Source organism: Lemur catta, chromosome 8 (genome assembly GCF_020740605.2).
Source record: "Lemur catta isolate mLemCat1 chromosome 8, mLemCat1.pri, whole genome shotgun sequence".
Taxonomy (NCBI): domain Eukaryota; kingdom Metazoa; phylum Chordata; class Mammalia; order Primates; family Lemuridae; genus Lemur; species Lemur catta.
This window is the reverse complement of record NC_059135.1, coordinates 1,557,152-1,584,763: the sequence shown is the minus strand read 5'-3', so window position 1 is coordinate 1,584,763 and position 27,612 is coordinate 1,557,152. Positions and strand designations below refer to the sequence as shown.

Sequence of the window (27,612 nt, the reverse complement as noted above, 5' to 3'; positions counted from 1 at the left end):
ACCCAAGGCTCACGGGGTCCATGGATCGCACTTCCATAGGGAACCACAGAGAACTGAGGACCCTCGACAGGTGAGAGAGTGGTCAGAAGGCAAAGCATGCCACGAGTTTCCTGCTAAAAACCACGTCACTCACACACGGTTAACAATCCAATGACCCAAACACTATTCCAAGAAACCGTTGCCAGGCTAATTGAGTTTCCACATGGTTAGGCAAACGGCTGTCATGTACATACGCAAAGATAAGATTGTTTTCTTAGTTTTAATATTAAGTCGGTTTTACTTGCCTGAAAATATTCAAATACTTAAAAAAATTCAAGCAAGCAAATCTGAAGTTTGAAAAGGGCATAAAGTTGCTGCATTTTGGACGGCTGCACTGTCTGGCTGTTGCTAGAAACGCAACATGGGTGCCATTAAATTTCACAGCACGGAGGCACATCGCTGACATCACTGTTCCAGGCTTGCGCACGGCTCCCCTCTCCAGAGTGGGAACGCTGTTGGCCTTCCCCATGCGTCTTCCCAAAACGCCTGTGCCTGTGCCGGTAACGCATGAGTACGTGTCTTCTTGTTAACACAGAGTTATTCTCCGTTATATATGGGTAATTTTTTGAAGTTATCTCACAATAAAAATTTCAACTAAAAATGAAGTTCATATTTTAAGTGTTAACAAACATCAAGGTAGAAGGGTGATGTGGTTTTCTCTACAGTTCAGAAAACCTAAGAAAATGCTGGAAAATGTGAAAGAAAAAATCAATGGGCTGGAGCATGTGCGGGCCAGAGAGCAACAGCGCCACCTAAGCGCCGTCGGTCAGAATGACGCGGAACCTGGAAAACCTGCACGCAGGCACACCGAACTATTTCTGAAGATTCAAAAGATAAACTGCTGCAACTATTCTACAACTTATTTAAAGTTGGTTAAAACTGCTCTTTCAACTTATTACGATGAGCTTAAATGATGACTATTAAGAGCCTATGTGTATCTCCAGTGAACCCCCAAACCTGAACCTCTCATGAACTGTGGAGACTGAAGATAAATAAGGAACAAAGACACCAGGAAGCCTTTTATGACTCAGGAAGCAAAACGCAGAGAAACAAAACACTCTGTTCACAGAGCACTTAGTTTAATTAAGAAGAAATCAAAACTGACTGAGAATAAATATATCCTCTTCATATCATAAGCTAACATGTCCAAATAAGATAAAATGTTCTAGAGTGTGGTTTACAGTATGAGGTACTCTGCCACATGTTTTAAAACAAAAGAGGCAGGAAAACAAAAAAAAAAATAAAAGAAAATGGTAAATTATGTTTTATGACTCAGAACTGTTTCCCAATTAACAAAATATCTACACTTTCTTCTAAAACACTTCCAAAGCCTATTTTTCAATTTCTCCAGAACTTCAAAGTTCTGTTTGCAACACTATACTTACACCAAACGCACAGGCTGGAGCACATTTTTGTAGCACTAAAATTTCAGGTTAAAAAGCTGTTCTCCAGGAGCTACATACGAGTGAAGCCCCAGGCAGGGAAGGTGGGGTCGGGGCCTGGTGGCAGGACTGACGCCAAGCGAGCAGGCGCCACCAGCAAGGAACCGCCATGGCTGGGAACACAAAACACTGTCAGGACAGAGAACTGCAATTACTGCCTCTCAGCGTGAGCGTCCACACACACACAACGTAATTACACGCTGCCACACGTAACTGAGATGGTACAAAACTGCTCTAAACCAATCATCTGGTCAGGTTCCGGACAAAATGAGTATAACTGGCAAATGGCATGTTTACAATAATTATCTTAGAAAATTGGTCATAATTTTCACTTGAGTCCTCCAAATTAAGAAATGGTACACACATGAAAACAGACACAGTTGCCATTGTAAACTGTTACGAAACTCCCATGGGGGAGGAAGAGGAGCAAAATGTCAGGAGCAGGAGAGAACAAAAGCATTTACAGTAAACCAAAACACTTACTGAATGGCGTCATTTCCAAACTTTGAGGGAATTACAGAATCCTTCTCTGTGCTCTGATAACCAAAAAGCTAAATAACTACCAAAATCGTGATTTTAAGATGTGAATTTTGGACATGGTATAGAATAAAATCCACACACATTTCAGATGTCCAGAAAATGCCACTGTATCCCAGCGGGAGGTCAGCCCGTCAGACACACGCCCTCGTCCCGGAGGTTTATGGACGACACACTCTGCCCAGCAGGAACTGACACTAACGAGGACCACGTGCAAACCCTTATCGATAATGGCCTGCTGAGTTAAGGGAAAGTTCTTGAGGGGAAAAAAGAAAGGTGAGTACAGCCAAGCTTTGAAGACTGCTACGATGTGCAGGTAACTCTCAGGCAGGTTAGGGTGCAGGGGACCCGGGAGATGGCTGGGATCCTGGCAGAAGAGGCAGAACCAGGCAGGGGACCAGGATTTTGGATTAATTCTGGGAAACAAAATTTGAACCTATGACTAAACAAAGATAAACCACTAAAGAATTCTAACAAAGAGAAAACAGGGTCACTGTGACCTTTTCTGAAAATAAACCTGGTGGAGGTGGAATGAAGAAATATCTAAGTGGAAAAATGGAGGTGGAACCAGGGAACACAACTCTGGTGGCAGCAGGAACAAGAAGGAGGTGAGGGGAGGAACCAGTGAAAATGGACCCACGACCTTCAGGGTGGACCCAGGCGGGGCACGGGGGTCAGTGGGGAAAGGAGATCCAGCTGGGACTATGGCTGACGGGTGGGCCGCGACCCCACCAGGACTCAAGCCTGCACGATGGCCGGAGGAGCACTAGGTGGCCCGCGGCACAGGACCAAAGAGAGAGCACAGGGGGCCAGAAGCTCTACCAGTTGGAGAGGGCGGGTCCTGCACACAGCTGTCACACGACCTTGGCAGGGCAAGGCTTTGAGCTGTGGTTTCATTACCTGTAAAATAAGGTACTCGCCCCACCACCCCGTAAAAGTGCTGTGGAGCAGAGGAAATATTTCCAAATACCTTCCAGGTACGGAGTTGACACTTAAACTGTTAACTACGAGGATTCAGACGAAAAGGTGGCTCAGCTGAAGGATGGGATATAAATTTGCTCTAAGCAAGGTTCCGGTGATAGAGTAAGGACTGACAGGTGTGGTGGTGACACCTGTAATCCCAGCTACTTAGGAGGCTAAGGCAAGAGGACTGCTTGAGCCCAGGAGTTTGAGACCAGCCTGGGCAACATAGCAAGATCCCATATCAAAAAGAAAAAGAGAATCAGTAAAGACATGGACAACCTGAACACCACTATCAATCAGCTTGACCTGACATTTCCAGAACATTCCATACAACAATAAAATCTACAGTCCTCTTTTTTTTTTTTTTGAGACAGAGTCTTACTCTGTTCCCCAGGCTAGAGTGCCGTGGTGTCAGCCTAGCTCACAACAACCTCAAACTCCTGGGCTCAAGTGATCCTCCTGCCTCAGCCTCCTGAGTAGCTGGGACTACAAGCATGAGCCACCATGCCCAGCTAATTTTTTATATACATATTTTTAGTTGTCGAGCTAATTTCTTTCTATTTTTTTAGTAGAGACAGGGTCTCGCTCTTGCTCAGGCTGGTCTAGAACTCCTGAGCTCAAACAATCTGCCCGCCTTGGCCTCCCAGAGTGCTAGGATTACAGGCATGAGCCACCGCACTTGGCTGAGAATTTCTTAAGCTCAATGGCAACATTAATCAGGACAGAAAACATTCTTGGCCATAAAAAACACCTTAGTGAACCTCCAAGGAGAGAAGTCATGGTCAGCATGTTCTCAGACCACACACGGTACAGCACCACGTATTCAGAAACACACGAACACACAGCAAAACCGGATGAAGCTGGTGATCCTGGCACCCCGGCAGCAGAATCGCAGGCTGCTCACCTCACTTTGGACTTTTGCTCCCACTTTCTATCATAAGTGGGTGAGCCTCTGACCTCTAGTCCCCTTTGTCCTGCCGCCATTTCCGTTTCCTCACCGCCCCCTCCAGACTAAGTTCCCTGGCTCATCTTTACTATGTGTGCTCAGCCCTCTTGCCCTCTCTCGTACTCACATGGCAAAACCCACTCTTGTTAAAATCCGAGGCTCTGCCACGGTGCAGACCCACGTTCCTGGGTTCAGATCTACCTTCCCCGCCGGAAGCGTGTCTGTCAGAAGCGCTGTCACACGTCTGCAGGAAGCCTTTCCCTCGTCACACGCAGAGCAGACCCACACTCCTGCCCTTGGCCTTGGCAGGTCCTCCTCGGAGGCTGGCCCTGGGCTGACTTCTGGACGCTCTGACAAGGCTAGGCAGGCAACTGTGGCGTGCCGGGTGCAGCGTGATTTATGGTGAACACCTGCCTTCTCTCTGGGAGTCTGGATTTGAGTCGTTGCCTACGTGACCAGTCACCAGTAACAATTCTGCGCACTGAGTGTCTAATGGGCCTTCCAGGCAGAAACGCTGCCTACATGTTAGTTACCGCATCTTTCACTGCTAGGCAAAGTAGCTTGTTGTGTTCCTGTGTCCCCTCACGGGAGAAAGAGCACCTCAGAGCCTGTGCGTGGATTTCTCCAGACTCCAACCTGTCTTCTTCCCTACTGACCTGGCTGTGCACCCTCCAGCTCACTGTGACAAACCCTACTCCGCACAGAGATCTGCCGCAAGCCCAGTGGAGGGTGCCCGGAGACTGCAATCTATGACACAAAGGTCTAGACACTCGCCAGGTAAAGACCCCCACCTGGCTGAGGTGCTGGCCGAGATAAGGTGGCCACGGGACGGACGTGGGACAGGAGGAAGCTATGGAAGCAAACCTGGGCATCCTGGTCAGCTACACAAGTGAGGACTGCAGGAACTCGGTGTGAGACTGTTTCTTTCCTCCTCTACCTTATACGAGAAACAGCTGTGGCGAGGAATGGTCACCACTGCACAATGACATGCAGCTGCACCATCCCACGTACGGACACACGTTTTCATTCTGGACAGAAGACACCCGTGAATGTGACCAGCCCCTGCACCCCTGGGTGGACAGTCGGGGTACTTTACACCTGCCCCTTCAGACCTCCTCTGCACCCCTCTCCAAGGTGCTCTGTGCCAGAGAGGCGGGCCCCTTGCACCTGTGGGCTCCACTGCCCTCTGACTACAAATGCAGCCGGGCAGAGGTGCCATCAAAGGCCCAGGATCTGTTCTCCCAGGTCCTGCGTGCAGGGCCCCCTCGTATCTGGGGCTCCAGCTTATGCTGGGCGGCCCCTCCCACAGCTGCATCACCCTGGATTCCGGTGAGCAGGCCCCTCCCCTGACGGCCAGGTCCCCACCGAGGACGGCCGGGTGTCTCCCCACCCTGCTGCCTTCCCCTGCCCCTGCCCTGCCTGGGGAAGTGGTCCCTTCAGTAGAGTCTCCACCATCACCTGGCCAAATGTGCCACTGGCTTCCTACCAGGACCCCGACAGAGGTGGCTAAAGCTGGACTTTGGGCAAGAGAAAGAGTTGAGGCCAATTCAGAAAGTTACATTGAGGGAGTGCACGGTGGAACCTTCCTCCGGCTTTCCTGTGACACTGATTCTGTTCACCTGGGTGGGCAGATTCTTCCTGGTCGTATACAGCCATGCACTGCATAGGACAGACCATATGACAGCCGTCCCTCGGGCTACCGTGGAGCTGAAAACGCCGACGGCAACGCCGCAGCTCAGCGCCTCACCCGCGCTGGTGGCGAAGAGGTGCACAGACCCACCGCACCCCCACTACGTGCAGCGCCCCATTCTTGATCATGATGGTAACTGTTCCTGCTTTGTGTGTTTTCTATGCTATACTTTTTATTGTCACTTTAGAGCACTTATAAAAAAACTAGCTGTAAAACAGCCTCAGGCGGGTCCCTCAGGAGGTATCCAGAACACATCGCTGTCACAGCAGATGACAGCTCCATGCCTGTCACTCCTCTGAAGACCCTCCAGTGGGACCAGATGTGGAGGTGGAGACGGTGAGACCGATGCTCCCGACCCTGTGTGGGCCTAGGCTCATGCGTGTGCTCATGCCTTCATTTTTTTTTTTTTTTTTTTTTTGAGACAGAGTCTCACTCTGTTGCCCAGGCTAGAGTGAGTGCCGTGGCGTCAGCCTAGCTCACAGCAACCTCAGACTCCTGGACTCAGGCGATCCTACTGCCTCAGCCTCCCGAGTAGCTGGAACTACAGGCATGTGCCACAATGCCCGGCTAATTTTTTTCTATATATATTTTTAGTTGGCCAGATAATTTCTTTCTATTTTTTTAGTAGAGACAGGGTCTCACTCTTGCTCAGGCTGGTCTCGAATTCCTGACCTCGAGCGATCCACCCGCCTCAGCCTCCCAGAGTGCTAGGATTACAGGCGTGAGCCACTGCACTCGGCCCATGCCTTCAATTTTTAACAAACAAAATTAAAAGAATAAAAATAATTTAAAAAATAGAAAATAGCTTATAGAATAAGGACATAAAGAAAATATTTTTGTACCACTGTATAATGCATATAATAAAAGAGTCAGAAAACAAAAAATTTAAAAGTTTATGAAACAAAAAGTTATAGTATGCTAACGTTAATTTATTACTGAAGAAAGAAAAATACTGTTTATAAACGTAGCACAGGCAGCCCAGTGTCCAGTGTTTACCACGTGTGCAGCAGTGCACCGTGATGTCCCCTCACAGCCACTCACTGCTCACCCACTCACTCACACAAGAGGGACTTCCAGTCCTGCAAGCTCCGTTCACGGTACACGCCCTATAAAGGTGCACCATTTTTTAGTCTTTTGTACTATATTTTCACTGTACCTTTTCTATGTTAGCTACACAGATACTTGATACTTTGTTGCAACTGTCTTCAGTGTGGAACACGGTCACAGGCTGTGCAGGTTTGTGTCCCAGGGGCCACAGGCCACACCGCCTGGCCTCGGTGTACAGGAGACGGGACCATCTAGGTTTGTGCAAGTGCACTGTGATGTCTGCACAGTGACAAAACTGCCTAACAACGCATTCCCAGCATATCCCCGTCGCTAAGTGAAGCAGGACTGTACGTACAGCGTGGGGCTACGCCCTGCAGGACGGTGGGCACATCGCTCAGGCCAGCCCTCCTACCAAGGGGCGAGGCACGCTGGGAACCTGAGTTACAGCAAACCGGTAAGTGGCACTGGCTCAGGCACAGGAAAAAAGGACGGAGGACCCTCTCGGTCACAGTCTTCGGATGGGGGCGTTCAACTACACTGCGAATTTCTGTAACGTATGAACTGACGATAACAAATGTAAATTATTTCTGAGATCAGAAAAAAAAATTTATAAATTAAAAACCTGTAAGGTAGCAAAGTATGTAAGCACAAAAATATGAACAAAAAACATAAGATAATCATGCACCTATAATTAGAGTATAAGATACTATATATCTTTGCATGTATCACAATTATCATAACAGCTAAAATGTTTTAGTGCTTATGATATATACTGTCCTAAGCCCTTCAAACCATTCATGTGTTTAATCCTCACGACAGCCCCATGAGGCTGGTTCTGTTTCTCCCTGCCTCACAGTGAGGGGACTAGACACAGGCCACGCCCCCCGCCCAGGGCCACAGCGGCAGGTGGATGGCTGAGCACCTCTGGGATCACTCGGACATGCAAAGGTGACTCTTTGCTATGAAAATCATCTTCTTTTCCGAAATACACACACTCCTTTTATCTTCCTCTCTCAAGACCTGGTCTCTCTCCTTCATTCTGCTTACGCACGCCTGTCCTCAGGTTAAAATCACTTGGAATACACCGGTGTTTACCGGCCTCCGCCACAGCTCACGGTGGAGCACAGACTGGCCTTGCAAGGACAGCCTCACAGGGACCCCGAGTGACCTCACAACGCAGAGAAACCTCAGTGCAGACAGCTCAAAGGACTCCACGAACCTCTGGGCGGGCACCTTGCCGCTGGGCTGCTCACAGCCCCCAGGATAGAACGTGCCGTCTGTCCGCAGTCGGACTGGGGCCCTCGCCAGCACCTCGGGCTCGGGGTGTCTACTCAGAGGCCAAGGGCAGTGCTCTGCATCTGCACTCCCTTCCCCAGGGACAGGAGCAAAGGAAGGTGTTGCGTTTGTTTTACTTTTTGATGGAATATTTACTAGATTCTTTTAAAAATACTTTCTAGAGAGCCAATCATTTCAGCAAGCTACTTTTACTTAGACTGAGACGATTTTACACAGTAGTGAGTATACAGAATATAACATGAAATTTATACTTGCTTTTGTTTTCTCTCTAGTAAGTAAAGCTTAGCATTCAACTTTAATGCCATGATTTTACAGATGAAGAAACTATGGTAAAGTGACTTGTCCCAAGCCACGCGGCCGTCTGACGGCTGACCCGACCCTCGCCCAGCTCCTCAGTCCGGCAGGCGGCCCCCACGCCCGCCCACCTCACTCATCCGTCAGTACCCAGACAACTTGCTCGAAAACGGATTTTGCAAACACTGCTTGAACAGTGTGCTGGGAATTAACAAGCTAATTAGACTGACTTTTTTCATGTAAATCTATTTTTTGCTTATTATTGCTGTACTAAAAACATCAACCAGCAGTCACCTGGTCATTACACATTCCGTTTAGCCCCCACTTTGATCAGGGAGCTGTGGGCTACATGTGCAGTGAGCCAGCCGTCCCTCTGGCTGCTGGGACGGCCTATACCCACCCGGTGGGAATGCAGGGCTGATCCTGCCCACACGGCGAGGACACCCACACACTGCAAAGGCACCACCGCCCCAGGGCCGGCCACAGGGCCACCCTGCGCAGTCACCAATACCCTCACATCGCCACTGACTTGCAAACCCTGGTGGGAGAAAGCCGAGGGCTCAGGTGACCCCCACGCCTGGCCAGGCCAGGCAAGACAAAGGGTCGGTGCCGCTGCACCTTACGACATCGTCCTCCGGGCTGAGTGGGAGCTGAGGGCCAGGCCTGAGAACAGTGCCCTGGGCAGTGGGGTCAGGCTGGGCGCTCAGGACTTGGCACAAAAGGCGGACCCCAAAACAGCTACTCATGCCTCCTCCATTATCAAAAGTTAAAGACCCTTAAAAATTCAAATTTTCTGATCTATAGATGAACAGAACTATAATACAATAGCACTTTTTACTACAAAATCATCCCTGAATTTTGTAGAAATTCTAGCCCTAAAAGAAATCAAATTCACTCACTCCGGATCCACCTCCTGAGCCACATTCGGTGGGGCCTGTCGCAGGCACCGGCCGCTGCAGAAGACGAGTTTCCTGCGTGCCTGGAGCCCACCTAAGTGTGGCCCGTGGTGTTAACACCCAACTGGAAACAATTGTTCCAAACTCCCGTATGCTTCTGTACTGGCAAGTGCGCCCGGTGCACTGTGTGCTGCTATTGGGACCTCCCGACCCAAGAGAACTCACAGCATACGCAGGTTGTGAAAAGTGCGGTCGTCCTGGTCCAGCCACGGCCCTTTGTCATACTTGAGATATTCAATGTCCTCCACCACCTAAGACAGAGAAAAATTCCCATTTACATACAGAACCTCATTTTAGAAATTAAGGGCCCTTTGTCATACTTGAGATATTCAATGTCCTCCACCAACTAAGACAGAGAAAAATTCCCATTTACATACAGAACCTCATTTTAGAAATTAAGTGAGGTAACATTTTAGTACGTTTACATTACTACAATACGCTATGGGTATTTGCAGGAAGAACCACACCAGGGAAGTCAAAAGGAACATCAAGGGGGGTGACCTGCAGTGAAATGGGGACCGAGTGCTCCTCGGCCACAGCCGTGCCTCGCTGACACTCGCGACTACAGGGCAATACAGAAACGACCTTGTCTCGTACAGAAACGATACAGGGCAGATGACGAAAAGCATCAAGACTAGAGGGGAAAAACAGCATTAAGGACAGAATCCTCATTGCTTCCCAAGTAACTTCACTCCAGAAGGCAAGACCTAGCCCCTCAAAGTGACACAGGAACCAGAACATAAACACATTTCCTAGCGAGACCCAATGACCCAAGTCTCCCGGCCCCACAGCCCACTGTCTGCCCAGCCCAGACTTCCCGAGGGGTGACCTTCGCACACGCAAAACACACCAAACTCAGGGACTCTCTTTAGTTTTAAGAATTTGAGCATATTCTATAATGAACTCAAATAACACTGTTAGAGACAAAATACACTATTCTTCTAAGATACATGCCATCTAAACAGTCTATCAAAGTTATAAAAATAATCTAAAAACAAGCAAATGAGAATCCCAGAAACAGAAGGCTGGGAAGAAAACAAAATGTAATGTAATCAGTCCAAGCAGAATGAACCAGGGCTCCCAAGAACACAGCCGGCAGCCGCAGAGCCGGGACCAGAACGCAGGCTCCCACCTGAAAGGAGAAAGCCGTTCTCTTGCTGAGAAAAGAAACTCACGCAGGTAACTTTCCTCTCATCCTCGTGCTGAGCAAGTGAAGTGTGTTTGCTACTAAAGTGGTCAACTCTGCAAAGCTGCATCTGCTACGAGGGCACGACCTACACCTCAATCCCAGATCCTAAAACTTGCGTTTTCTTCTAGAATTTTTATACCTTGTTGTTTTCTTTTAATAGGTTAATGCTTAATATATAAAATAAAACTTAAAAACTTGTTCATTAACAAACAGATGTTCACCTCCCTCAGAACCATTTAAGAAATAATCCATTTTCCTCTACTTCATTTTTTAAATTATCCTTTAAGGAACTGACTGTACCAAACTAAAGACACAAGCATATACACACATCTGTTTCTGGATTCTGTTTTGTTCCATTAAGCTATTTATTAATTCTTGCACTAACACCACAGTGCTTTCATCACTATAATTTCATAGTCTGTTTTTGTATTTGAGAGGGCAAACGTTCCGGTATTATCCGCTTTCAATTTTTTTTTTTTTGGTGGGGGGGCAGCTATTACTCATTAAATTCCCTGGAGCTACACTGAGATTGACTGGACTTTCACAAATGCGCTCCCTAATTTAGGGAAAGCTGTTGTCTTTACATGACTAAATCTTTCCCGTTGACTAATCCAACTTTCAATTTGACCATCTGTTTAATAAACAGAAACACTGGAGCAGATGAGCCAAGGTTCTTTGCATTTTCTCATCCATCATTTTAAGATCATAAAATCTGAGTTATTCAAAGGAAAATCAAAACCTCATGGCTGGGTCGGTACTGCTTTTAGACTATAAAATACTGACGCATTTCTTAAGACCAGTGGGAATCAAACTGGTTGTGTAACGTGCAAGATCCTTACACGCGAATCACGATTATAAACTTTCAGCCGCACTTCTCACCTTCACTGCGTCTTGAGCTTCCCGCGCACTGTACCGTAACACCTCGCACTTTTCACTGAAAGGAAAACAAGATGAAATTCAATGTGAACTTTTCTAAACTGAAGTTAACGCACAAACGAACACATACCACTGACGCCTCCTGACACAAATACTAAAACTTCACGTTCTTTAAACTGGGTGCTGCGGGCACGTGGGCACTGGTTGAGGAGGACGTGTTAGGAGAGGCAGAGGGTGCAGATGTGGCCGTGGCCTGACAGTGACAACAGCAGGTCTGTCCCTGGCTCCCCTGCTCCCTGACTACACTGGGCCCTAGCCCAAGGGTGTGACCGCAGCCGCCTCGGTCTACAGGGTACAAGGTGCATGGGTCCCTGGGCTGCTCCACGTACATCTCCGACTGCAGCCCCCACCACAGGAAAGGACAAAGCAGCCAGGGCCCTCCCCAGACACAGGACAGAGAGCAAGAAAATGGCAACGTGGGACACAGGTTAACTGAGCTGCTGGGAGTCAGGATTTAGGAGACTAATGCCTGTTTCAACCAAACTATGCAACAGGGTAGCAGCAACTGAGTTCCTTTAGCACTTGGTCTGGATACTGAAAAGTCACGACCGGGTCCCAGGAGGAGGGGCACAGCAGGTCACCACTTCCAGCACTCGCCCATCCCCCATGTTCACCCACCGTTCAGAGCCCGTCGTCCAGCCCGGAGGTGACTGAAAACCGCAGGCTGCTCAGCCCACACCCTGCCCACGGGAGGCACCGCCTCTGCCGTCACCTCCAGGCCGGAGGAGCCTGTCGGCCCCCACCCTGGTGAGAGAGGCCACCAGGCGGGCCAGGCCAGCAGACCTGCCAGAATGACTGTCCCCGTCCCCACAGAAGTGCCGGAACCTCCGTCGGCAAAGGAGACAGAGGAACGTCAAGAACGGACTAATGTTCCCCTCGTATCATCGCATGGCATAAACAAGGGGCACGTCCACATTTAGGTATCTTTACCCAGGTGTAAGTGTACGGAGCAAATAAATACTCTGTGAAGTTACAAGCTTTTGATTTCTCAGACTGAAATCCACACATGACCCCCACGGCAGCAAACCTCACCAACGCTGCGGCCCACCTTCCACAGACCACTGGCTTAATTAACTGAGTCAGTATGAAGTACTTATATCAACTATCTTTACTGCGGACATAACTAATTCCAAAGTGTAGGAAAAATGAATTGGTAAGCCGTGTAATCACTGTGCACACACCTGTTCTCCTGAGCCTACAGCGCGGGACTCAAAGAGTCATCCCATCGCACAGTGTCTGCTTAGCGCGACCAGATCACGGCACTTCATCACTAAGACCAACGTGAGGGGTCAGGAACTGCAGGCACAGGGACCTTAACTCCACAGTGCTGGGAAAATAACTCACTGCACCTGCCATGAAGGTTGGGCAGTCAAAGGTCACTCTGACTGCAGGACTCTCTGCACCTCCCCCACCTGCCTGGAGCTACCTGCTGCTCCTACGCAGAGAGAGGTGCCGCGTGGCCAGGGGGAAGCACCGGCCTCTGCAGGCCGCACAGGGGAGCACCGAAGCCAAGTGTGCAGGAGACAAAGGCGCCCCAGCTCCCTGACAACCGAGGGCGTGGAGGGGCAGGCACGGAGCTCCCTGACAACCGAGGGCGTGGAGGGGCAGGCACGGAAACAACGGCACATGTTCTCAACAGGAGTAGGAAGGTCGCAGACTACTGGACATTCTTGACACACCTGTCACAAGCGTGGGCATGAGAGACCTGGAATTTACGTGACAGGTACTTCCAACACGCAGAACTGAACAGACGTGAGCTGGACCACACACGTGACACAGACGGAACGAGCCCTCAATCACACGGCTCCCACAAATCCGCACAGCTTGAGCTGCCAGGGAGAATTCACTTTAACAAGGAACAGAGACTCTATCCTCAAAGACAAGAGTTGAAATCACAGCAATACCAAGTAGTGAGAACAAAACGCTTGAGGCTTAAACGCATCTGCGGGGCAGTAGGAGCGGCCCTCCCCCGTGTGAAGCTGCAGTCATGCGTTATTCTGCCGATGGTGCAGCTAAAAATTCTATTTGAGAATTTACGAGAAAGCTCTTCCTCAGTGATGTTTCCGAAGCAACATGACCACGAGGAATTTTTGAAACTGAACTTCTAAGGTCAACTACATTTGTCTATGCTGTTTATCCGCATAGCCCTCTGTATTCCCCTTGGCAAAGATTCATAAAACTGCTCTGTTCTTCACTTCTGGTCTTGGAAATAGAGCAGCACAACAGGTTGAAAGGAACCTGGAGTTCACCCTGTCTTTTCTACCACCTAGGAAAGAAAAGCTTATCACAAGCAGGCAGAGATTATACAACCATCAACACTTACGGCTTAAAAAAAAAAAAAAAGAAAGGAAAAAAAACCTTTTCAATTGAAAAAGAAAAAATTTCTTCCAAAATTACTATACCTTACATGGTTTTTATTCACAATTTTATAGTTACTTTGAAATTTTAAACAAGAGCATGAGATTTTTAGGTATCAAAAAGGGCTTAAGTTATTAAAAAGTATGAGAAATACTACTAAAAACCTTCAATAAAAGCATTATTCAAAGAATCTGCGTTCAATTGGACTTGAGTGACAGTGGCAGATGACATTCCTTACACACAAACACAACGAATAAACCCAGGGGCCAGAGAGTGACAAGCTACAGAGTGGGTGAAAACTCTCCTTGTGCTTCCACAGAGAAGCAAACAGAGAGGGGAGCGGGAAGGACAACAGCCTGGTGGTGTTTGCCCCACCCAACCCACGCCTCTCACTGACGCCAGTTACGAGGGTCCACACAGACCGTTCACCCTTCACAAACCTTCTTTGCGAATGCACCCAGCACGTCCCAGCTACCTTTCCAGGTAAACACGAATGCTCACTTGCCACCTGAAGTACAAGTACTTCAGAACTTTAAAAATCTATACAAAACAAAGTAAGTACCGACAAAATAAGCAAGCCAAAAAACCCCACAAAAATCAAGCCCAAACGTCTCCTGTGGTTCTTGTTTATAAACATCAGATGACAACACCCCGGACGACATCCTCAGTGCTGAACGAGAGAGAAAGCTCCCCGGGCTGTGGGGACACAGCGACTATTGGCAAAGAAGCCTCAGTCCCAAACACCGGCGTGGCTCACCTCATCTCAGGGAGGAAGGTTTTCTTATAGGCATTCTCGATGTCCTGAAGGTAGGCAGCGGTGACCTTCATTTCGTGCGGCTAAACAAAAGCAGAAAAATCAAACCAGGAAACACTTCGACTTCGTTTTCTTTTACCTGTGCATGTGTAAGGGGTATCGACACTCAGTGAGTACCGTGTCCTCCAATAACTCGTGCTGGGCATTGGAGGGACTCGGGGGTGACAGAAAAGGCCTCAGCATCAGTTGGAATCATTCTCATTCTACCACAGTGAACACCTGAGTCTGCCCAGGTGTGCCCACGGCGTGACCGTCCTCCGTGGGCTCTAGGACGCATACTTAGAACAGGGCAACGAAGCAGCCCGTGCGGCAGACGGCCCGTCTTCCCTGTGCCTTCACGCCTGAGTGCAGGCACTGAGAGGCCACAGCAGAGGAGGCTGGCCTCTGCCTTCTGCCCTCACCTCCATCATCATACGAAGTGTGCTAAGCCAATTTCAGAAATTTAAAAATCCAACTGAGCAGCACGTTTCAGTATCTAAAACTCCCTACAGTTCAACACGAACGGCTGCTGTGTTATCCTCTCACCCTGCTCTATTTTCTGCTTCGCACCTACCTCTAGTGATGTATCCTCATTTATTTCCCTATTCCTACAGGTCCCCCACTGGAACAGGAGCTCAGAGAGAGGACTCGACCCCCCTGTTCGAGGACGTGACCCAGCACCACCAGGGCGCGCGGCCCAGTCAACGCCCAGGAAACATTTGTGGGAGGGGGAGGAAGGAAGAAAGAAGCGATTAGGCCTACTGTTCTGACTCACAAAACAATGAAAATATTCCAAAACTGCATTATGGTGACTTGAAAAACCTGGTAAATTTACTAAAAATCATTGAGTTATACCCTTAAAATGGGTGAATTTCCTGTAGTATAAATTATACCTCACTAAAGCTGTTCAAGGAAAAACAAACAATCTTTCAAAGAGTATTTGCTGAGTGCCTGTAATGCCAGCGCTGAGACCAGGAAAGGGCCCCACGGGCACCTCTGCATCTTCATCACGGTCAAAAAAGGGGCTGTTTTCCCTCAGGAAAATACTGGAATGGGGAGTTTTATTTTTGATAAGGACCTGGCATCAGGGCAGAGACAGTCTTTGTCAACCTCTGTATCCTCCCAGTGCCTGGAGCAGGTGCCCTGCCTGTGTGAGGTGCTCAGCATCAGTGGACGGAGCGGAATCGGCAAAAGTAATAAATGAGTAACGTGATCTGAAATCTCTACATTAGCTACGTTCCAAGTAAAATAAGACTAATGTAGACTGATTATAAAAGGAACTCTAGCATGTGTATTAGAAACACACAACATAAAAACACAACCATCTCAGAAATTTGACTTGTGAATACCAGATAAAATATTTAGTTACTGATAACTTTGCCTGTTTTCTTAGAGTTTAGAAATGGTTTTTGGATGTTCCCACCAGTTATTATGAAAGGCTACAATAGAATCATAGACTACACTGAAAAATCAAAATAAGAACACATTATTGCTATAATGAATCTTTTATAAAACATGGGCATTTCAGCTGGTGACAATATGCATCTAAGACTTTACTTGGAAAAATAGAAAAGCTGAGAGCTCTATTCTGGACCTCAGAATTGTTTCTGAAATATACTGTTATCCCAGATAACAAAAGAATTCTGAACATATGCCTTCATTTTTCTCAATGTCAGTGTAATAAGCAAAGGTGCCCAAAATTATCTCATTGAGAAACCGTTAAATGTTTAACCTGCAGTTCCCTCCTCTTGCCACTGGATGGAACGTTTCTCAAAGTCTAAATTATACGACATACTCAAGAGCAAGCTCTCCATATACAAAGGTACAGAGTAGCCACACACGGGGACAGACGTCTCCCCCTGTTTACTGGGGGGTGGGGTGGGGACGACAGGTGGTCTCCTGCAATCTCTCAGCAGCAGCAAAGGATAAATGAAGCTTGTTTTGCCCTGACAAGAGCCCCCTTTCAGAAGGGTGTTTCAGGAACACGGACGAGCCCTCCAGGCCTGAGCGCGGGCACTGAATGAGGAACAAACACGCACCCTGCATTTCATCGCAGGGCCAAAGAGATCACATTTTCTTCCAGTAAAAAACACTGTAGCATTCAACAAGGACGAGCCACAGGGCAAAGACGGGCTTTGTTGACCTCTGTCTCGTCCGTCACACCTCTGGGCCACAGGGTGAGAAGGCGGAGTTCTAGGCCACCTAATTAAGATTCAACCAAAACTACAAAGAGTAATTGGATGTATGTGGAGATCACTGCTCTACTAGTCCAGAATTGCTAAGTAGGAAAAACGGAGAAAGGCATAATTTGAGTTAAACAGATGGGACATTAGAAATCATTTTCAATTTGTAGGAAATGGTAGGACACACAAACCTCACTGGAGAACAAAAAGGCAGAGGCAGGTCGGGGGCCTTCCCCACCCTCGCAAGAACAGCTGAGGTGACTCGGGGACAGCAGGGGGCTGGGGGCACGGCGGACAACAGCTCCTCACAGGGGCAGCGCCAGGCCCAACCCTGGGCCACCCCCCTGCAGATGTCCCCTCTCTGCTGCGACCCACTGTGCCTCACCCTTCCGGTGAGGACCAGGAGGAATCCGTGTCCCACTACAGACAGGACTTCCGAGTGCTGCCTCACACTATTATCAAAATAACGGGGGCAGAAAGAGGCTTGGCCTTCGATTTAAATGCTGAATTACATTTCCTTTCTTCTGAATGCGACTCTGGACCTCTGGAACAGGCACGTCGATGTAGATCACCACGTGGGGAGGCAGGTACTCGCAGACGGTAACCTTCTTCACCTCGTTGTAGTGGTCCACACCTGGCACAACAACAGAGAGGCACCGCCTGTCACCCCACAGTCCCCACACAGGTTACTGAAAGGTACATGAAATTCTCAGAGCCATGTATCAATCTGCAAATCACACAATAGTCACAGCTCTGAGTGCTGACCACACATGCGGCAGGTGACTGTGCCCCAGTGCTGGGGGCATCTGCACACGGCACCTGTGCGGTCTGGCCTCAGCCCTCACCACCAGTCCCCGGGCTTTCCCAAGACAGGCGTGCCCACTGGCAGTGCTGAGCCCCCAAACCGGGACTCAGCACAGATGATCAACAGTCTGCAGGTGTCGCCTGTGGCCTGGATCGTGGACACCTCACACTCAAGACGCCTAAGAGTGAGGCCCCTCACAGCCTGGTGCCCCTGTGCATCCTTCCTCCCGGGTGAGCCACTCACCACGGCAGGCCCGCCGCTGCTCACACCCTGTGCCCCACAAGGCCACCCGCCCAGGCCTGCCCAGTGCTCCTCCTCGGCAGCAGTGCCCCCTGCCCCGCGAAACCCCGCTGGCACAGCGCCCACCCAGCTTCCTCCCAACTGGGCTCCTGCCCTCTGCAATGCCCCTCACCAAACACACCCTTCAGATGAAAGCCAGGGAGTGTTGTGTTTTTTTTGTTTTTTTTTTTGAGACAGAGTCTCGCTCTGTTGCCCGGGCTAGAGTGCCGTGGCATCAGCCTAGCTCACAGCAACCTCAAACTCCTGGGCTCAAGCAATCCTACTGCCTCAGCCTCCCGAGTGGCTGGGACTACAGGCATGCGCCACCATGCCCGGCTAATTTTTTCTATATATTTTTAGTTGTTCGGCTAATTTCTTTCTATTTTAGTAGAGACGGGGTCTCGCCCATGCTCAGGCTGGTCTCGAACTCCTGAGCTCAAACAATCCGCCCGCCTCAGCCTCCCAGAGTGCTAGGATTACAGGCGTGAGCCACCACGCCTGGCACAGGGAGTATTTTTAACTCACATCTAACCACACTCCTGCCATGCCTTAAATCCCCCCATGCTCCCTCAGTACTTGCGGGACAACATCCACATGTCCTAACCCAGGCACGCGCTTCTCCTCGTGCAGCCCCTACCTGCCCCTCCACACTGTTCGCAGCACCTGGCCCTCCCTGTGTGACGCTGGCAGCCTGCTGCCACTGCAAGGCCTCCACCATCCCCGCACCTCCCTTGCCTGAAGGCCACTCATCGTGAAAGCTGTCCCCGACAGCATTCCGTCTCCCAGCCAATCAGACATTTCTCCTGTGTGCTTCCATAACACCCAGGAGTAACACGGAGGCGCTTTAAGTACACTGCATTGCAGTTGGCCATCTGTGGTGGCTTGATGGCCTCCCCCCGACACCCAGGACCGTGGGGGCCTTGTCCTGCATGTCTGCACATCCCTAGCACCCAAGGCACGGCCTGGCACACAGCCGGCACTCCTGAAACGTGAGCTGACCTCAACTGCTGCTCGGCCACGTCCAGGGAGCACGTGCCCCTTGGCCAGAAGCAAGGCTCCGACGGCTCTCTCTGGCCACAAGCATACAGGGGACCATCCCTCAACACCAGGACACGTAAGCAGACCAAGAAAGCGCAAACGCCTCGTGCTCAGGATCAGCACTTGACCACTCAGCTTGCTTCAGTCTTCCCGCTCATTAACTGACAGCGCCTGCTCCGACCTCCCAGGCTGCAGCTGACCACTGGCTCCAGCCCCCAGCACGCAGATGAAAGCGTCGCGAGACCGACCACAGGCCTGTGCAAAACACTGCCCCAACACGCCTAGTTACAGACACTCCAACCCCCGTGACTCCTCAAGGTCAGCCTGCTTGTAGCCAGGTTTTCATTCCCTGCCATTTGCCATTGGTCAGACCTTAGATCCCCCAACACAATGCCACCATCCCCAACACCTGAGAACAGCAACAAGTCAGCAAAAAGAAAGGACTCTGATATCGATGACACTTGCAATCGTGCAGTGACAGGCACAGGAAAAATAAGACATCCCAATTCCCTAAAAAGGCACACACTGGAAACCGGAGCATTCGGTACCAGTACAGCTGCAGGGCAAGGGAAGCAGCTCAGGTACTGAGGGGGCAACCCAAGCCCCGGGGGGCTCTCGGGGGAAGCCGTGAGGGCTGAGGGTTAAGCTGTGTGTGTGCAAGAGGCCCGGACTCCGCTCTGCCTGCACAAGGAGAGGTGACAGGGCAGAAAACGCCTGTTTAGGAGAAAACAAAGGTGGAAGGAACCTCAGTCAGACCCCTTTTTCCTGTGGAAATTCCTTACTAATGGCGTTTACCCATCTTTGTAACAGACACTCATAGACACGCTGACCGCGAGGCACGTCTGTCACAGCCTCTGCGAAGGCACACGGCACACGCGGATGCCCGTCTGCACGCGGACTCACACTGCTTCCGGATGAAGCCCTGGTTGTACATGGCCTCCAGGAAAACAAAGTCACTGAAGATGGAGCGCTCCAGCACCACGCCTTGTCCTGTGCAAACACAGGTAAACAGAGAGCAAGAATCAGACAGGTAACAAAGCACTGTAAACTAGCAATTTCATTTTAAAAAGAGAAAAAAGTCATTTACAATTCCATTTTACCAAATACGTTCAAGAGAACAAACATATGTATAACAGGAAAATCATTTTCAAAACTATAGTACCTTTTCAGTTTTTAGCAATATAACATGTTTCACTCAGTCAGCTCTAAGGAAAGCACCCAGTTAATACAACAAATACTTCTCTTTTAAACAATCTATCCCACCCCGAGGTGACCACCCCAGTCCTGCCCCAGCCTGACACTCCAGTCAGGTCTACTGAGGCTGGGCACTTCCCCAACCTCACCTGCACCCACGCCCAGCCTCACTCACGGGCAACTGTCACCGCAGCCCCCTGTGGACACCTGCACAGCTCAGGGCACTAGTCCCCAACTTCCCGGCCCACCTCCCTGCAGTCAGCCCCGCTGTGTCTGGGCAGAGCCCTCTCTAAACCTTCCCCCCTAAGAGAACGGGCCCCAGCCCACCCCACGGCCCCTCATCAGAGCCCCCTCACTCACTCAGGACCTGGTGTACTTGTTTCCACAATGAGTCTCTGCCCCCCACTAAAATACAAGCTTCCCTCCCTGTGGCATCCCTAGCTCCAAGCACAGGCTTGGCACACAGCAGGCACGCACCAAGTATTTAATAAATAAGTTAATGTAGTACAAAACGAAACAAGTTTTTATTTAATAAGTGAAAGGTTTGTTTTTAATTTTAAGAAATAGCCAGGAGACAGGGCTGAAGCGAGCTTCAAAGAACCTGGAGAAGCCCGACGTCGGCGTGAGGTCCACGCTCTGCGTCAGTTCCTGTGAGTTGGGTCCTGGTGCAGAACCTCAGAAGGAAGACAGCACGCCGCATTTTTTTCTTACAGGTAACACTAACCAAAATCAGGGCTTACAGTCATATAGGAAAAAAGAATCACTAATAAAATGATGAAAAAGCAAGACAATAACCAGACCCTCTGAAGCGGTGTGGATGAGAGCACTACCGTGCGACCCATGGACATTTACCTAAAGCAGCACAGGGCAGGGGCTCCCCAGCAGCTCTGGGAACCAACACCACGGGTCATGCAGGCTGTGGTTAAAAATGCATTTCTTACAGCTCGGACCCAACGAAGCCAACTCTCTAATGCAGCTGAACTTCTGCGCGTCAGTAAGCCCACCCGGAGCACTGACCAGCTACCAGTGTGGCCAGCCTGCCGTACACAGCACACACAAAGCCCATGAGAACCACCCAGTCGCCCTCTCTCCTACACACGTACATGCCACGTGCTTCCACCTGTGAATTCAGAACCGCCATGGCACGGTAGCCTTGACCAACAACCGGCAGTGTCTGTTGTCCAATTCTCAGGGTGTCTGGGGACTGGGCCCAAGCTTAACACCGGCTGCTATTTCCCAGGATGGTGAATCAGCCCCTGGCGGGATCTGCCCTCATTCTGCACACACACAACCTACACTCCTGTCCCGTCTGCCCACCCTCCCTTCATCTCCAGCTTCGTTACCTGAACCCTGTGGCCCATCTCCCAGGCTCTGGACCTTGCCTGACCTAACACACAGCCCTTGTCCATTTCTTCCCTGCTTTGGGGAACTTCCAGACACAGCCCCCCTTACTGCACAAGCCAGTGACACCCCGTGTGTTCCCCCTCCCCCTCCCCATGCCATCTTCTCAAGGTCTAACTTCTGTGTGGCTTTGTGAATCCCAGCCCATCTCTGGGCCCTCCAAACAACCCTACTGTGCTGTCGTCCACATTTCTGTATGACTCACACTCCATCTTCACAAGCGTGATTCCACTTCCTCCCGGCAGCTTACATGTTCTTTCCTCCATCATTCTGACACGTTTCATTTACATGCTTAAAGCACTGGCATGAAAATTCCATACAATCCATAAATCTCACTCGAGTACACAACGGTAAAATAATATTAAGTTAATTTTATTCTGATGCAACAATAACATGGATCTCAGGGAACTTATAATCTTATTGAAAAGACAAAACTTACCTCATTAAATACCCCTAAAGAAAAGCTATAGTTAGTGACAATTTACAATGGCTGGATTCTAGAACAGAGTTCGAGTACAGAACATGTCCAGCAGCTACCTAACCGATACCCCACCTGTGCTTAGCAAGTGTTCCAAGGCGTCCGCGTACTGTAGGAGGCGACTGGCATACAACCAGGACTGCAGGCGGTAACTGTTGCCATCGTTACTTTTCGGATCATCATAAAATTTCTCCAAACTACAGTTGCCACTGAACTCTACGTCAAGGGGTTTTCCATCTCCTGTAGTGCTGTCTGCATAATGTATCCCTGCTTCGGGGAAGTGCTTTAAGCCTGAGAAAAGAAATGACTGGCTGAGGCCTTGTGTGGACCACGCCCTCCCATCAGCAAGCAGCACGGACCAACCAAGACAGACAGCGCATCTGAATTTCACCACCAGGGATGGTCCCTGAAGACCTGGGGAAAGCTGCCCTTGCACCTGTGCTTCATGGCGTATAAAGGGAACGCACAATATACTAAAGACTGAGCATGTGTGTAAGATATACGTGTGAGCTAAAGCACTGCACTGTGCACGGAATTCCTGCTGAAAGCACAGCTTCCCACGACCACAGGAGCTCCTCTATGCAAGGGGGCAGCTCTACAGTGGACAAACATCTGCACGAGTAGTCGAGAAGCAGGCCTCTGATTGTGGGTTTGCCACTGACCAGCTGTGCCATCAGCTTGTCTTACTGAGTTGACCCATCTGAAAATGGGCGCAATAGTAGGGACGCTGCCAGTCTCAGAGGCCGTCGCAAAGTTCAAATACGACAGTTTATTGGACGTGTCCTGCTTACACTATCAAGACAAAACCCCAATTTAAACCGACAACTGGAGCAGATTTTTTTTAAGATTTTTCAAATCTGAAAGATTAAAGGCAGCTTTTTCAATAAACAAAAATGCAAAATACCCACCTCAAGCTCAATTCTACCTGGTCAACATTAAAGCCAAGTCAAAGTGAGATAAGCAACCATATATGTGAGAAAAAGACGGCATTCCGCAAAACATAAACTCATACCTAGTTTCTCTGCTATTTCTTTTGCAAGCTTGCCTTTTCCAGAGCATAAGTTGCCATCTACCGTTATCACCTTGCTGCGTTCCGTCAGTTTTTTGGTGGTGGTTTCACCAAGCGTGAACGCCAAAGGTCCATACCGCAGCCTGCACCGTTCGCTGGTGTGAAGTCTTCCCTAAAGCACACGACACACGACAGCACAACGTGACCGTTCTGGTTACTACAGGCATTAGCAACTATTAGGCAAAAAGACCAAAAAGTCCTTGGTAACAGAAACGTCAACGTCTACATCTTTATCACCTATTGGTTTAACTATCTGTCCTCCCTCCCGCGCCCAGCACTCCAGGGCCCCCGCCCGCGGCCGCGCCCTCCGCCCTCACCGCGCGCTGGGCGCGGGTCGCCAGGACACGCGCGGACGTGGACGCCGCGGCCACTCTCAGAAGCCTCAAGGCCATGGCTGCAGGTCGGCTCCGGCTCAAGGACGCGGGCGGATGAGGTCGCGACGGGGTCCTCTCCCACTGTCGGCGCGCCACCGTGACGTCACGGCCGGGTGCCCGCGGCGCCTGTCGGGAGCTTCCCAGCGGCGCCGGGCGCCCTGGAGTGCGCGGTTCCCGCCCGGGTTGTGCGGGCGATCTGGGGCTGCGAGAGCGCCGTGGGCGCGGGGCGCGCTGCCCGGGTCCTGAGTCGGAGCGGGTGCGGGTGCGCGTGCCGGTGCGGGAGCGGGAGCGGGTGCCGGTGCGGGTGCGGGTGCTAGTGCGCGTGCCGTGCGGGTGCGGGTGCGGGTGCGGGAGCGGGTTCTAGTGCCGTGCGGGAGCGGGTGCGGGTGCGGGAGCGGGAGCGGGTGCGGGTTCTAGTGCCGTGCGGGAGCGGGTTCTAGTGCCGTGCGGGAGCGGGTGCCGGTGTGCGTGCGGGTGCGGGTTCTAGTGCGCGTGCCGTGCGGGTGCGGGTGCGCATGCGGGGCAGCGCCCGCCCCGGGGCTCGGAGTTGCGGGGCCACTCGCGCCAGGGCTGGGGCCGCCTCACCCGGACTGCCCGGGCGGGTGGGGACGTCGGGTCGCCTCAGCGAGAAGCCCCCGGACCGCCGGGCTGGGGAGGGGAGGGGAGGCCCGGGCCGGGAGCCGGAGGGACGGGAGTGGGGAGGAGAAAGACTAACGGATTTTGTTTCCACCAGACTCGCTCTTCCCCCTTTAAATTTAGCTAAAGGAAGCCCTCCACGCAGAGAGAAAACGACACGGGAAGGCATGGCACTTGAGAACGAAGAGCAATAGAATGGATGAAATAGGAGAAAATATAATAAACTATCCTTTGCCTCCTGAGTTTTTAAAAATCACATTTGGTGATTGAAGCAAAAATCATGACACAAAAGTTTTCAACAAAATGTTAGCAAATGGAATCCAGCAATATATAAAATAATAATATGCCAGAACCAAATGTGATTTATTTAAAGGATCCGAGGTTAATCGGGTATTTGAAAATCAACCGGTGTAATCCGCCTTATCGACAGGCTGAAGAAGAAAAATCAACGATCAGAGCCCCTGATGCAGAAAGGCATTTGACAAAGGCAAACACTCATTTATGATAAAAACAAAATACCTGTCAGCAGCAAAGACTAAGGAGGAACTGCTTCAACTTGACAAAGCATATCTGCAAAACAGCTGACATATTACCTAATAATAAAAGACGGAGTACTTTCCTCCTAAGTAGGAAACAGGAAAGGATGTCTGCTCCCCTCACTCTTACACACCAGAGCACAGGAAGTCCTAACCTATGCAATAAAGCAAAATAAATATAAAATACAGACAGATTGGAAAGGGAGAAATAAAACTGTATTTGTAGATGACATGATTGTTTACATAGAAAACTCAAAGGAATCTACAAAAAACTCCTAAAACTAATAAATGAGTTCAGCAAGGTTGTAGGATACAAGGTCAACACACAAAAATCAACTGCATCCTACATGCTAACAACAAACAGATGGAAACTGAAATAAATTATGGAATTTATAATTGCTCCAAAAGAAAATACAATACTTAGGTTCAGATCTAGCAAAGCATAACAGAATCTGTTTGCTAAAAAGTGCCAAACACCAATGAAAGAAGTCAAAGGCCTCAGTAACTGGAGAGACTTACTGTGTTTAGGGATTGAAAAACTCCACAAAGTAACCCTGTCATTTCCCAAATCAATCTGTAGGTTTAGTGGAATTCCTATCAAAATCTCAGCAAGGTTTTTTGTACACATAGGCTTATTATAAAGTTTATATGGAAATGTAAAGGCCCTAAAATAGCCACAATAATTTTGAAACAGAAGACTAACGTGGGATGAATCACTCTTCCAATGTTAAGGTTTCCTAAATAATGATGTCAATCCACATCATTGGCATTGATGGAGGGTGTGGTATTGCTGAACATATGCATCAATGAAACAGAAATAAACCAACACACATATTCTCAACTTACACAGTTATGCATCTTATACTGTGTTTTTATTTATCTTTCCTATGTTTAGATATCTTTAGATACACAAATATTTACCACTGTGTTACAGTTGCCTACAGTATTCAGTACGGTATCCTGCTGTACAGGTGTGTAGCCTGGGAGCAATAGGCTGTAGCATCGAGGTTTGTGTAAGTGCACTCTATGATGTTTGCACAATGCACTCTGCCACAGGAGGAACTTGTGTTAGAGTCGCAATGAGGTGCCCTTGCAACCGAGCAGGGCGGATAAATTGGAAAACATTTATAAGACTTACAAGGGTTGGTCAGGAGATGGAGCTCCTGGAATTCTTGGATACAGCTAGTGGGAATGAAAACTGGTGCACTCACTCTGGGAAAACATCTTTTCAGTTTCTGCTAAACCTGACGATACACATACATTACCTTGCGGTGATTATGCTGGTATAGCCACGTGCACATAGGCCCAGCCCACAAAACTGTGTGCATATCAACCAAAAGACATGAACCAGAACACTTATAGCAGTGTTATCCGTAATAGAGAGTAGCCGTCTACTGTCCACAGCAATAAAACACATAAATGCATTGTGAAATATGCAAGTATCACACAGCAGTGAGAAGGCACGAACTACTGCTACCTGCAAACCCATCAGGGACTCCCCCAGGCATCACGGTGCATGAAAGAAGCTGAATGTAGTGGGTAAATACTCCATAAGTACAGTCGTAGAACCCTCAAAAACACCAGTGCCAGCATCTGGCGTTGGAAGTCCAGAGCTGGGACAGCCATGGGGGGACGTCTGAGGGAAGCTTCTCGCTCTGGCCTGGGAGCTGCCTACATGGGTCAGTCCTTTTGTGAAACACACATGCAGAAGAAGGCTCTTTACTGTGCAGTTTTGTGGTTTGTTAAATTTGGTTTAAAAATTAAAGAAAGTGCCATGTGTGATGTTGTTTTATCACCACCAACTACATTCTACGTCACTTCATGGTCCTACTTTGAAGCTCGACCCCAGCCCAAGGCCTTTTTCAAGGCATCCTTAAATTCCTTGTTCCTCAGACAGTAGATCAGGGGGTTCAGGATGGGGGTGAGGACAGTGTACACAGCAGAGATGAGCTTGTTGGAACTCCTTGTATCGATGGCCTGGGGCCGGACGTACATGAAGATCATGGCCGTGTAGAAGATGGTGACCACGGTGAGGTGAGAGGCGCAGGTGGAGAAGGCTCTCCAGCGGCCGGTGGCCGAGGGGATGCGCAGCACAGCCAGGGTGATGTGCCCGTAGGACAGCACGGTGGCCAGGAGAGGGAACACCAGGATGATGAAGGCCAGGACGAAATCCACCAGCTCTGCCGTGGAGAAGTCCGTGCAGGCCAGCTTGAGGATGGGGGAAATGTCACAGAAGAAGTGGTTCAGGACATTGGAGCCACAGAATGTGGCGCTGGAGATAAAGTAGACCTTGATCACAGAGATGGTGAAGCCGCTCACAAAGGAGAAGACCACCAGCTGCACGCACAGCCCCGTGGTCATGATGACGTGGTAGCGCAGGGGGTGGCAGATGGCCACGTAGCGGTCGTAGGCCATGGAGGCCAGGAGCACACACTCCGTGCACACCAGGGAGCTGAAGAAGTAGAGCTGCGTCATGCACCCGACGAAAGAGATGCGCTTCCGCTGCAGGAGGAAGCCGTCCAGCATCTTGGGCATGATGTCACACACGTACCAGATCTCCAAGGAGGACAGGGCGCCCAGAAAGTAGTACATGGGCCTGTGGAGGGAGGCGCTGCCCCAGACGGTGAGGATGATGGCCAGGTTCTCCACCAGGACAAAGAGGTAGGTGAGCAGGAAGAGGAGGAAGAGCACATACTGCAGCTGGGGCGCCGTGGAGAAGCCCACCAGCACGAACGTGCTGACCTTGGTGACATTCTCCCCCCTCATCCTCTGTGCTGGGGAGCCGGAGCCTGCAAGACATCAAAGAGCAAGAGCAAAGGGCTGCAGGGCAGCTGGGAAGGAGAGAAAGTGGAGCTGGACCTCGGGGTGAGTTGTGCCCGGAGATGGGATACCTGGCTCCCGTGAGCAGCAGTGGAGAGCAAACACAGCACTCCGCGTTGTGTTTGACACCAGGTATACAGGTTCTAGGTCTCAGAGACTCTATGATTGAGTCTTTGGAATACCCTGCCCACACTTGGCCACCACAAGTATTCCACAGTAATCTTGAAACTGTGTCATCTTTTTTACAATCTGGAATTCTCCAAGGAGTCTATTAACAATAAGTCAAGTCCCCACCTCTTTGCAGATCATTCTC

General features: G+C 49.8%; 2 protein-coding genes across 2 annotated transcripts in view; both read right to left on the bottom strand.

Moving 5' to 3' along the window:
- NDUFA10 (NADH:ubiquinone oxidoreductase subunit A10) overlaps window positions 1-23,368 on the bottom strand; it is a 43,904-nt gene extending 20,536 nt beyond the window's left edge. Inside the window, exons 1-8 of the mRNA XM_045559087.1 lie at window positions 23,251-23,368; window positions 22,877-23,045; window positions 21,940-22,155; window positions 19,695-19,781; window positions 17,182-17,303; window positions 14,451-14,530; window positions 11,279-11,333; window positions 9,376-9,461 (exon numbers count right to left, since the gene is read on the bottom strand). Coding sequence (XP_045415043.1) covers window positions 9,376-9,461; window positions 11,279-11,333; window positions 14,451-14,530; window positions 17,182-17,303; window positions 19,695-19,781; window positions 21,940-22,155; window positions 22,877-23,045; window positions 23,251-23,325 — 890 coding nt within the window. The 5' untranslated portion in view covers window positions 23,326-23,368. The remainder of the gene's footprint in view (window positions 1-9,375; window positions 9,462-11,278; window positions 11,334-14,450; window positions 14,531-17,181; window positions 17,304-19,694; window positions 19,782-21,939; window positions 22,156-22,876; window positions 23,046-23,250) is intronic.
- A 2,506-nt stretch (window positions 23,369-25,874) lies between these two features.
- LOC123643467 (olfactory receptor 6B2) lies at window positions 25,875-27,297 on the bottom strand. Its single transcript, XM_045559020.1, has one exon. The coding sequence runs from the start codon at window positions 27,243-27,245 to the stop codon at window positions 26,307-26,309; it is 939 nt and encodes a 312-aa protein (XP_045414976.1). The 5' UTR covers window positions 27,246-27,297; the 3' UTR covers window positions 25,875-26,306.
- Window positions 27,298-27,612: the final 315 nt, after the last annotated feature.